At 45.0% G+C, this 12,957-nt stretch overlaps 1 protein-coding gene across 6 annotated transcripts in view; it reads right to left on the bottom strand.

Annotated features, from left to right (window-relative positions):
• Positions 1-2,838: 2,838 nt before the first annotated feature.
• LOC125716424 (neuroligin-1-like) overlaps positions 2,839-12,957 on the bottom strand; it is a 165,174-nt gene continuing 155,055 nt past the window's right edge. For all 6 annotated transcript variants that reach the window (XM_048988701.1, XM_048988702.1, XM_048988705.1 and 3 more), the window contains 3 exons: positions 6,677-6,889; positions 4,251-5,040; positions 2,839-4,019 (listed from right to left, as the gene is read on the bottom strand). In XM_048988701.1, coding sequence (XP_048844658.1) covers positions 3,200-4,019; positions 4,251-5,040; positions 6,677-6,889 — 1,823 coding nt within the window. In that variant the 3' untranslated portion in view covers positions 2,839-3,199. The remainder of the gene's footprint in view (positions 4,020-4,250; positions 5,041-6,676; positions 6,890-12,957) is intronic.

The raw sequence follows: 12,957 nt of genomic DNA on the forward strand, positions 1-12,957 counted from the left end.
GGTGGTGAGAACAAACGTGAAGGTTGAGGTTCTTCCTTCCTGACTTTATTTTACAGCCGTAATATAAACACTGTCGTTTGGCACCCGCTGTCATGTTCCGACTATGGGCAGTTTTACATCAGTTCCTTGTATGCGGATTTCATTTTTGCTACACCAATATCAATCAATTATATGATGTAGCTATCAGAAGCCCACATATTCAGGAATAATCCTTTTTGATATTTTTTAAATACAAAAGTAGCATATATTTTAACAACAAAACACAGTGCTTGACTGCTTAACGTTATATATTAGCAAAATAGGCAAATGTATCACATCCCCTCTATTTCGACTACAAAAATGCTACATTTTGTAATTGTGATATTTAGGCTGTGGTTTAGTGATGGTTTCCATGCCGTTCTCAAGTTTATTCTCTCTAAAGCCATGAGATACAGTCTGTTGTGGTTACAGCAGGTGATGCTGTTTTAGTGTAAAAGGGGGTAATGATATAAATGGTGACATTTCCATCAGGGTTATGGTTGGGTTGGTGGGATCCATTTATCCATCCACCCATCTTCTAAACACTTATCCAGTACAGGCAAATGGCAGGGAAAACTCCGGATGGGATGCAGGACACAAGGAAAATCACAGAAGTCCTTCCCATTTACAATAGTTCTTATGTAAGTTACATATAGTACTGTAGTACTCTCTTATATAACTTTATCACCAACATGGGGCTGAAATCAAAGGGTTCACAAGCTTATGACAATAACAGACCAAAATAATGATATCAACGTGTTATGTGATAAGTTTCACACTCAGCGTTACATTCGTCCCACAATAGGCTGCCGCATTTTCCCCTTCTAAGATGACTCAGTCCATTGTCTTACTGTGAGATACAGTCCCTCCTAGCTGCAAAAACACACATTTCCACCCTAAACCTGTCACCAGACAACATGGTGCATGGTTAACATAAGGAGGGGACCTCAAATGTCCGCCGATGGAGGCGACGGAATGAGAAAACTAGAAAATACGTCGGGAAAGACAAGAGTAGAGTATGGGAGTGGGTACAGGAGTGTGTTTGGGGGCAGCGATAACAGAAAAAGAACATTCTAGAAGGTGTGACTGAGCCCTAAAAGAACAGAGGATTGCATATTCATTCTTCTCTTAATGAAAACAATGGGGGAGTCAAGAAGGTGGTCGCGGAGCTGAAGGTGAGGTTTTCTCAACATGCGTCGCTCATCCGAGTGGAAGACGGGCTCTTTCAGCTGCTCTGGGGTTGACGCGGTGTTGCGGACACTTGGCACTGTACAACCAACGAAATTACTACAGGAACTTACCCTGCGGTCATCCTTTGTCAGCAAAAAACTGCTGATGGAACCAGGGCCACTAGCGAGACTCCAACGTCACTGGCTAACAGCTCCAATCTTACTCTCTAAATTAGCCAAACTGTAGTTCCTTTTCATCACCAATTGTATGACGGTCTATTTGCATTTGTATATTTCACGCTTTTGAACGGGTAACTCTAACCTAAGAACTTAGTGTCCATACTATGGTCAGCTGTATAATGACAATGACCAAATCGAGTTAAAGTATAAGAAGCTGAATATTGCCTGGCAGTTTTTAGTAGTTCTGAGATTTCCTTCACGTTTTTGATTCATTATTGTAAGAGTATCTTTTTTTGCCATTTTTGGCGCTAGGGCCACAGTTGTATGTGGAAACCCTGCAGCGCCCCCTAGAGTATGTGGTTGGGAGCATCAGTGTAAACCATAATGCAGCCGTCGCCAACATTAAAGCAGTTTGGGTAAGACGTCCTCTGAAGGGACATCATAGACAATAGTAACATTAAAACCCGAATCTCTGAAAAGGCATACAAAGTGTACATCTAGGACTCAAATTAAACACCGATTACAGCTTTCTGCAAAAAAAAAATCATGCCACAGTGAGGGACATTCATACAGTCTTTAATCTTTAAATAGCGTTACAAAGCATTTCTAATAAAACAACCAGTTGAATCTCGAGCTAAACCCCAGCGGTCCAGCCTCATCCGCTACTCGTCAGCAACCTGTTAAAAACGAAAGGCAAATCAGACAGCGAATCGGAGGGGAGGTGAGGCAGACTTTGGGCCAGAGGAAGTGGAGAAGCCTGATTTGGGTGACCTGGCCAACAGCGGAAAGAAGGAACAGAGAACAAACAGAATAACGGACTCCCTCGTGTGATAAGGAGATGATGGATGACAAGTCTCTCACCACCGTTAAAACATTTTTATCAACAAACATTGTACAAAAAAAGAGGAGTCCCTATTATCCATGATAACCGGGCTTCCCATGTACACGCCTCCCTGCCCACCCCTCACCAAACCCCTACCCTAAATCTCCCGGATCAGCCCTCCCACGTGAGTCTGGAGTCCCGGTGCTGAACGAACCCAACCGAGGGATGAAAATTATTTCTAATTGCAACTTAATCAGCAGAAGAGCCACCAAGCGGTTAAATTGTCATGCGCCGCACCAAAAATATCCAGTTCTTCTGTCCGCCAGCATTCAGCGCAGACGGAACTTACGTGACGATGCTTCATCTGCGAAAATCGGCCAGTGTTCTCCTTGCTTTTGATGGTGCCCTATTAGGGATTAAACAACAGTGCCTTGTGTACAGACCTAGATAACTAAACGTTCTACACAATAAATTGCCCCCCTCCCACCCCCAAAAAAAACAACAACGATGAAACAAAAAAAAAATTGGAGATATTTTTTTGTAAATACCTCCCTTGTGCATATTTTGAATAGTTTTTCAAAATATCTCTTTGTAACACCAGTATATACCCCCCACCCAACGCCACATTCCCCCACCCACCCCCAAGCCAGAATCCTTTGGGGCATCGTCTTCTTTTGGCTCCATAAACAAACGTCTGTGGCGCAGTGTGTATCGATGTGGATGCCTGATTCATGATCCTCTCCCATCCCTGTTTTCTCCAAACCAGCCGTATCATTCAGCTCGAGCTCCTCCAGTAACAGCAAATTGACCTTCTTTTATGCTTCCCATCACATATAAAAGAAATGTTTTCTATGTAATCCCAACATTTTTCCTTTATTTTTATGTATTTTTTCTTTATGTATTTATTATTATTTTTTTTTTACAAAAAAAGTGATATTTTCCCTTTCAGCAGTACCATATCCCCAGGTTCTCATGACAATGATTTGCAGAAAAGGTAATTCCCCACCGGCTATACCCTGGTTGTTGAATGTGAATGGGGGTGGGGCAAGGTGTTCTGTCCACTAGGGAAGGTGCTGAACGGGTGTAAGGATGGTATCCCTGGAATGCTGTTGGGGATCATGGCGATGGTGTTGGGGGTCATTAAGGGGATGTCGTCTGGGGACCTCCTCATGGTCAGTGTGTAATCTGGCGGACAGGCACTTCGGAGGACCATCTCGTGTGAGTGGATGCCGTCACACTGGTGGCCCAGGTCCGTGTGTTTCATCTGCATGGACATGATCTCCTCCTCCTGGGCGTGCGCCAGGTCGTTGGTGGTGCCGCGCTGAGGACTACAGCGCTGGTGCACGTTCTGCCTCCGCTTGTCCTTCTTGTAATAGAGGGCGGCGAAGGCCAGGATGTTGAGGAACAGCAGCGAGGCGCCGACAGCGATGGTGACGCTCAGCTCCGTGGAGTAATCCCGTCTGTCCACCAGTAGGGGGCGCTCCAGCTGGCTGTGCTCATCCTGGTTCTCCGTTGGGAAGGGGGTAGGGTTGGGCCTCCTGGTGGCAGTGGGGACCTTCTTTGGTGTCCTGGGCGTGGGCTCTGGCACGGGGCCTTTGGTGGTAGTGGAGACGACCTGTGTTAGGTCATTGAGGCTGTGCAGGTGGGGCACCAGTTCCAGCCACAGGTTGACCTTGTTGGCGCGGTAGTGCTCTTTGACGCGTGGTTTCAGGCCGATGTGCAGGTACAGCTGGTCCTTCTGGTTGTAGCGCGTCCAGGCCACCTCCTCAAAGCGGTTGGGTTTGGTGTGGATGAACTTGGTGTCCTGGGGGACCGGCTGATTGGGGTCGCTGCGGGAAACATCAAAAAGCCATCGATTTACAAATACCGTTCAAGCTGGTTATTTCGACATTCCGGTACTGACAGCATATGCTAAATAACGCCATACAAATACCAGAAAAGAATGCGATATGAATTATTAACAGGGGCTTAACTCTCGGGGCATGAATTACCATGAAATGAAACACAATGTCTGGACAAACAGGTCAAATACAATCCAAGTTACTCCAAAAGGAACTCACCCAGTTTTCGCGAAGTTTGTCCAGTACGTCATGACGACGGCGCTCAGCATGACATCGTTCTTGGAGAAGTTGCAGGGGAAGAGATCAGTGGGTCCAATCATGGGCAGGCCAAAGACGTAGGGGATCTCGTCGCCATGGGCGGCATCTGCCCAGGGGGGCACCTGGTCTGTCTGGCAGTGGTGGTAGAAGGCGTAGAAATAGGTCGGGGACCCGAAGCTGGAATGTAGGTCGGCCGTGGCGATGGCGGGGGCGACCCACTGGTGGTCCGTGAACAAGGCCAACAGCGTCTTCCTCCGGGTCTCCGGGTTGTGTCGGTCTGCCCAGTCTGTATACATGAACTTGATGGTCTCCCTAAGAATGTCCTTGCCGTCCGGGTAGCCGTACAAATCGTCCACGAAGCTGGAGACAGCGTAGTCGAAGTCGTTGGCCTGGACTCCATTTTCGCTGTCCACGATGAGCTCCACGAATTTCAGGCCCTCGCCCTGGTTCACCCCCAGCATGATGTCATAGTTCAGGAATTCCCCCTGCTCCATGAGGATCTGGGGGTCATCGGGGATGACGTCGCCGTCGATGACGGGCCCGAATGCGATGTGGTACCGGGCGGGTTGGATGTCTTGGTCCACAAGCTCCTTGTAATGCTTCTTCTGCAGACATTCCACGAGCTCCACAGTGCCCCGAAGGTTGCAGCCTACTTTCTTGGCCAGCAGGCGGGCATATTTAGCGGGCTGGAAGCTGACCGCCCAGCTAGACAGGGCCGTGCCGCTCTGTGCTATAGCTCTCTGGAAAAGTCCTGCAGAGAGGCAAGAAGCAGAGCACAATGCGTGTTATGGACGAGGGGGAAAGAGGATGCTGAAAAGCAGCATATTTAATTCACTTTCACTCCATCAGTATTAGCCTTCAAAATCATACAAGATCAAACAAATATAAATGAACCGGAATCAGAATCTTTTTAAATAAAGTACTAAAAATACGGGGAGTCTGTTTTGGTGCAGCTGCCGTCATTAGCATGCAGTTAAGCACACAATCAAGAGAGAAATACAAAAGACAAGCAGTAGAAACTTCAAATAATGAATAAATGTGCAGGCAAATAGATAAATAAATAAAGGTTACACAAGCAGACATGAGGTATGTACAAAAAATCCTTATGAAGTCCATTAGAGTATAGATTCGTATGGAAATTAAGTTTCTTATAATAAAACGGCAATGTAAATTCTTTTAGATTAATCAACATAATCCTGCAAGTTTTATATCTACCTCAGTCTTCTTCTGAATGCAGTAAAAAATAAGCTCAACATTTAATGGAGGGCCAGTACCCAGTACCTTTATCACTGATTTCCAAACAAGAAGCCCTCTGACAGCCAAGAAGAAAGTATTAAGTGAGACTGTCTAGGACTGGAGCCACTTGATTAATGCACACAAGAGGGGAGAGACTGGGGGGTGGGGTGCGCACACCTGTGAGGTGAGAGCGACGCAGTAGCACACATCATACCCGCTCTCCCTCACAGAATGCAACAAAGACAACAAACAGAATGATCTGGAATCACGTGGGACAACAAGAGCCCTAATGATGTCCCCCGACAAGATCTGACCTTTAATTTAGCTCACTGGGATTTCAAGCATCCAAAACATCAATTTTAAAACACGATAACCTACTTTGTTTTCATGGCTCACGCCAACCCAACTGTATCGGGGACAAAACTTTTTCAAACGTTCCGTGTTTCGCAACAAATGCGGGGTAGCTTTCGGCACACAGACACTTCAAGAGCGCAGCGTCTCTCTCTGAAGCTGACTGTGTTTGCAGATTTTACATGCCTGCTAACAATAACAAATCACTTTGCAATTTTGAAAGGAACATGACAGCTCTGTCCCTCCATGGGAGAGAGACAGGTGACGCATTGATTATAAGAGTTTATGCTGCTCATATTCAACACACAGACACTGACACACACACACAGAATCATCAAGACTGGCTGTTTGTGTTTGTATTAATGGAGCTGATACAGTCTCTACATCCAGCTGCATTAATATGGTTCAATATAATAACCACCCACATACAATTCTTATCATGTTCATAAAAATAGACACAACTGTCATCCTGTGCTGGATATGCAACTGGAAAATACATCTCATCCATCCATCCACCCACCCATCCACCCATCCATCCATCCATCCATCGTTAACCTTTTATGAAATATGATTTCTATCTATCTATCTATCTATCTATCTATCTATCTATCTATCTATCTATCTATCTATCTATCTATCTATCTATCTATCTATCTATCTATCTATCTATCATTTTACTCATATGGGTGCTGTGTTTTACTGAAGAACTTCAGCCCAAGGACTCAATGTCAGAACCGACAACCTTCACTTCCGCATTGGCTCTCCACAGCGGCAAGAACGTCAGAGGCTGCCTCGCGTACCTTTGGTCGAATTGCTCCAGCGGTTGCCCTCGGAGTAATGAGACAGGGTCAGCAGGTTGACGCACGAGGCGCCGGCCCCCGACCCGAAAACGGTGATGCGCAGAGGGTCGCCCCCAAAAAAGGCGATGTTCTCGCTGGTCCAGCGAAGGGCTTGAATGAGATCCAGGAGCCCATAATTCCCCTTGGCAGCTTGGTCGCCAGTGCTCAAAAACCCTGAAAGACAAAAAAGACGGAAACAAATAGCGGTGGGGTCAAAGCCTCTGTCATTTCAGGCTAAGGAGTGACATTATTATGTCAGGAGTGGATGTGCACTTCCAGGGCTACTTTGCATAACGCCACAGTTTCACTATACATATACGTTACCTGACAGGTTTTCTGTCATTCCAATGAAACCACTAACAGTGCAGAATCATATTGAACGACAGCATAAAATGTGCAGGGTGTTAGGATCCCATTCAATGTACAGGGTTTTATTGATCAGAGCATCAGATTAAACCCTGCCTTCCCTAATTCACTGATCACTCCAGAATATACCAAATCAACGGCCGGCTGCATTTCATTATTTTCGGCAATAAAATGCGAGTTACTGCCCAAAGTCAATTTTGTTTATGTCGAGTGTAATAAAATTCCGGAAATTCAATTTCAGAGTAGACACGGAAATATATTTACACTATAATACATATTTTAAGAAATAAAGGAAAACATGAATAAATAACCTAGCTATGTATGTACATACATTAATATTTTTATATGTATTCATACATTCACGTGCATCTTCAAAAACGGAACTGAGCCGGGAAGTGGAGTGTATAATTGCGGAAGGTACTTTAATGCTGTCATAAACACGCCTTCAGCCCAACAAAACAACTCGCTACACTTGTAGTAAAAGGATCCTGCCCAGTGATCAAGTAATTTAAGGGGAACAACCACCATAAAGGCCTATAAAGGAAAGAAGAATCACAAAGAAGAGAAAAGCAGAAGCATGTACATAAAACACACCAGTGAATTTAAACTCTGCCACACCAGACGCCTAAAGACCTGATTGGTTCAAAGAGAGAGTTGCTGAAATCGCCACCAACACACTTTATCATGCTTTGTGGGAAATATCTAAGTGACTGATTTGGGGTCTGAATCTACCAATCATGATGCAGCTTCTCCCCAGGTTACGATGGGCTTGTTTCGATAGAAGAAAACTTCGTAAGGCGAAAATGCGTTTTGATACGGTAAACCTACCCGAACAAACGTCACGGCCTAGCTTAGCCTACCTTAAACATGCTTAGAACACTTACATCAGCCTACAGTTGAGCAAAATAATTAACACAAACCCTATTTTAGAATAAAATGTTTAATATCTCATGTAATTCATTGAATAATGTACTGAAAGTGAAAAGCATTTACCCATCGTAAAGTTGAAACATTGTAACACAGACCATTTTAACCTGGGGAGCGTCTGTACTAGTTCTAAGCAAATCAAAATAAAGCTGACCTATTAGGAATCTCCTTTCCTGGTGCCTCTTGCAATTGGTCACTTTACCAAAAAGCACAGAGTCCTATTGGCCTGATCTGGAGGTGGGCGGCCCTCCTAGGTTGACATAGGTAAACTTTCAGGTAGAAGAGGGCATTCGGAAACAGGGTGACAGCGGCAGTCGTACCATTCGTGACAGCAGTAGCAGCAGTACCTCATGGGGAAACTGGTCCCCAAAAGGTAAAAAAAAATAGGTATTCATAACGTTGTGGGGACATTTGGTCCCCACAAGGTAAGGTATACCTGGACCAAACACACACATACACACACACACGCACAAACACCACCTACCTCGCTTCTGCAACGTTTCACAGCCGGCCCTGTCGTTTAAGCCAAGAAATTCTGCTTTGATGTCCACTTACCTCTGACGGGCAAAAACCGGCCCAAACAAATGGACTATGACTAACCGTATCAGTCACAAAGCTGGAAAGTTGACAGAAAGGTTACGCCTGCCTGGGAAATATTTTAGGAGGAGAAAACAGACCATTTACACTTTTATATTTTTGGATGTGTCTCCCGTTATGTATTTTACATCCCAAAATTGATTTCAGACTCGTCGAGTGATGCACCTCACTTATGTTTTGAAAGCGATTTTGGGTTTTGTCGTCCGGAGAACTCGAACACACTATTGGTCCGCAAGGCAAACGTTCATTAGAGTGTCAACCATGTGTTTCCCTACATACAAGCCAGCATCCTTTAAGCATTCAGTGGAAGAAAAATCCTTAAGCAAGAGCAATTGTAGCTGAATGGGACTTAATTGTTTCAGCCGAGGCAGGCTCAGGTGGAGGGGAACCGAAAAGGGTATGCAACCAATTAAAAGAAAAATGATTAAACAATTAAGCTCCAGCTTGCAAACTGCTGTTTCACAGGTTTGCCTACAACCTGCAAGATGCCCCATGTTTAATCTGAGTCTGGTTACTACCCATTGGATGATGAAGTGTTACCAGAAAATAATGAAACCTTCACCGGTGGGATTTAACATCCCAAAATCTTCTAAAAACCGAATTGAATTGAAATTGGAAAATTAAGAAAAAAGAGAATCTAATTCCTTGGGACGAGGGAATTTGGATTTGCTTGTGCATGTTAGAAATGCAAGGGTTCCAAATAAATTTTTTATTTTCTCTGGGCTATGATGAATCAGCTAGCTTTGCTCACCTTGCATATTTAATTTAATTAATTGCTGGTTATTTGAACTTAAACATCTTGGTATCCGGGTAAAACTCTTCTTTCCGGCTAATTAATTTGAAATTTCACCTCCCCAAGCTCCTCGTACCTGCCCCGAGGAAAGGGATCACGCAGGCTGATTTGCAAATTTGTTTCCATCTGCCGTCGACCTCTTTCGCCCGTCAGTTCAGGTACAGTCGATGTAAATGCACCGCACTCCATTGGTAACTTCATAGTCAAGTTAACTCACCAATCGCCATAGCTAAGGCCCAACCAGGTGGCGTGACATGACATGCTGCTGCCTGGCAAATCTGTTTGTGTTTCTCGGGTGAAACCTCTGGATTCCCTGCACTCATTGGCACCGTGTCCTCTATATTACTCTCAGCGTAAAGCCCTTCGCTCGAAGCGAAATCGACACGCAAGCAAGAACAGGAAGAATGGTCCTTCCAGCAGAGGCAGACCATTCCATTCAGGGTTGGGGGGGGCAGAAAGTTTTGTTCATCTTTCACATACTAAAGAATATTTTTTTATATTTTCAAATAATGCCACTTGGTATTGAAGTGTAAGGAATTTGGTATGATGATTGCATTAATTCTTAAATTTCTCAATGGGGTCACCCTTAATGAGCCTCCTGTCCTGTCGCTTTGGTTTAACCCAGAAATGTGTGTCTCTATAAATTATCTAAACTACGGCTGTATAACAGCGGATTGTAACAAACAGCCCTGGTACTGATGTGGCTACGGGTTAGAGAGGGTTTAGAAATGCTGAGAAGTTAAAGGATTCAGAAAGATTATGAGGGACAGGAAGTAGTTTTGTGGCGACCCTCTCAAGGTGACTTCTGACTTCTGACTGCATGGTGACAATCCGACCTTCACGAGCGTGAAGCTTCGCAGGGACGGCAGGGCACGTCCAGCCGCACGGTTCTCTCGCTCACGCTTAAAGGAGCCGCCCCCCCCGCTGCCGCGCCATCCGCCCATCTGCGGTCCATCTGTCCGCTCATCTGCCCCCTCCGTCCATCCAGCATCTCAGCGACTGCTCGTGGGAGTGGGCTTCCGGAGAAGTCGAGTTGGCCCTGGCCAAGGGATGCCCCGGATGTGACGTCACTGGGCTCTGACACCCACGTCGGCATGCACCACACATACACAGGCATGCGCGGAGTGTGGGACCTAACAATGGTCCCCACAAAGTCAAAATAATAGGTTTTTATTACATTGTGGGGGACATAATCCACACACATACACACACAAACACACAGAGACCTGCACTCATATCTTTGTGGGGACCATCCCTTCATTTCTATGAGCAAAACCGTAACCCCAACAATGACCTTAACGCCTACCCAACACTAACCATAACCATAAGTAACTATTACTACTTTTTTGATCGGACTAAAAAAAACTGATTGTTTCCTTGTGATTTTCCTGATTATTTTTTACCACATTTTGGTCCCCACAATGCCATCTATACATAACCCCCCCCCCCCCCCACACACACACACACACACACATAACCATAGTCCCCTGAACTGCATGCCTTTTAACACATAAAAGGAACTCAAACACACAGTCATAGACACACTCTCCAGGTATGCACACGTCTTCCTTTCATGCTATATTAGCATGAACATCCCTGCATCTTGATAACAGAAAGGCATTACGTCTATGGCAGCCCTTTATCTAAGTAAGCGCTTATCGCTGGAACCCAAACAAACACCATGGGGACTGCTCTCCGAGTGTCGTGTATTTTAATGACTTTTTCTTTCAGCAAAGTAAATACGTCGGATTAATCTCAATTTTGCCCGAAGGACGGCGAGGAGCAGCGAGCGACTGGAAGGACAATAGTCACGCTGTGTGTGCCTGACAACTTTCAAAGAGGCATTATCCTCTGTGACATCAACTGGCAGGACCCTGAGAAAATAAATAAAAAACCCTTTTTAATCATTTGGCAACCCCTGGCTCTACAAAACGGTACATGGACTTAACACATGGTCGCTTATTCGCTCGCCGTGTCTGCTTCCTCACGCAGCTGTAAACAATGATCCTTTCACGACACGTCTCTCTGAATATTTACAGTGATTGAGCAGCGATTCATTCACATCTCCCATGGCAGCCACCGTCTCCAAAGCCCTTTCAGCCGGGCACAATGCATTGTCCTGCTGGAAATGAATATGTACTGTAATATGTGCTGTTTACGTCAAAAGCGATTGAGGTTTCCTTGCCGACGGACTCGCTAGGCACTGCTGATCCTGCACTATCAGCCCAACAGTCAATAATCTCGTGGTCAGGAAAAAAAAAAAAAAAAAGGCTTTGATGTAACTCGTGACCAACCGGGAAGAGTGCTTATCGTTTCTCATTAAGCACCATCTCAATTATATCTAACTATCCTATAAGGTGCGAAACATGCCCACAACACTGCCCCCACTGGTCACGCACGTTATTGCGGCCTCTTTAATTAATCTGCACAAACACGCATTTTTCGCCCTTTAGCTTTGTGTGTTTGCTTAAGATAAACACGTAATGACTGCTTATTACCAGAATAAAGGTTACTGATGTAATTAACGTACTTGTAATTAATATAGAAAAGTTGCTTGGTGTGACTCTCCAATGTACACCGGTATAAAAGTCATTAATGGTCGCCCCCGGTGGGAATGTGGAGAAGGATATAATAGACCCTGTCCCCAGTGCTATCCTAACTGCAACACCACACGAGACACAAAATAGCCGCTCATATTTGCGGGAGATATTTCGTGTCAAAATGAAGACAAAATGCGGGTTAAGAATTCTGTCCCCGAGTGCACATTCCTGGGAAGAGCTGTAACTAGTTGTTTTATTAGCGGTACTCCCATTCCGGCTAACCTCCATTTAGCTCACAAGTTAATGGAGCTGGATTCAATCAAGAGAATAACCCCATTGCACACATCCACAGCAGACGGCATGGCAGTTAGGAGTGCAGGCTTATAGCCAGAATGGTATTGGTTCAAATCCCATAAGACCTGCTTATATGTTCTCAAGAAAGGTGCTTAACCTCAGCAATATCCAGGGTAAGTGGCTTTGGAGTCAGCTAAGCAGTAGCGGTATCAGCGACGATAAAAGATGCACACTGTGGAGAAAGCGACTAGGAAGTATTCATTCAAACAGGATGTTAGAGCCGTGGGTGGATTATGATAGGAAGGTCATTGGGTCAAATCCTGCGGTTGGCAGAGTGATTTTACTGTTGGGCCCTTGAGTGCGTCCCTTAACCTCAATTACTCCAAGGACTGTCTGACCCCTCTTTCGTGAAATAAAATATTATTGCGAAGACCACATTCAAATCTGGAATCAAAGTGGTCTAAAAACAGCTGCTAGCTAACTAATCCGACACAGTCTGAAGTTGGGGGAAAGACTTCCGTGGATGCTTGCAGCGTATGGTCTTCCAGAGCATATGTTCTGAAAGGACACAGGCTTCTGAAGGCCTTCTTGGCAAAAGATTAAAAAACAAAGCATTAAAGGAAGCCAGACAAACAAGCAGGAGAGAAGCTCTTAAACATTCCACTTTCTTTTTTTGAGGGGGGGGGGGGGGGGATTGGGGGCTGAATTTCTATGCCAAATATCCT

The sequence above is a fragment of the Brienomyrus brachyistius genome, chromosome 21 (assembly GCF_023856365.1).
Source record: "Brienomyrus brachyistius isolate T26 chromosome 21, BBRACH_0.4, whole genome shotgun sequence".
Taxonomy (NCBI): domain Eukaryota; kingdom Metazoa; phylum Chordata; class Actinopteri; order Osteoglossiformes; family Mormyridae; genus Brienomyrus; species Brienomyrus brachyistius.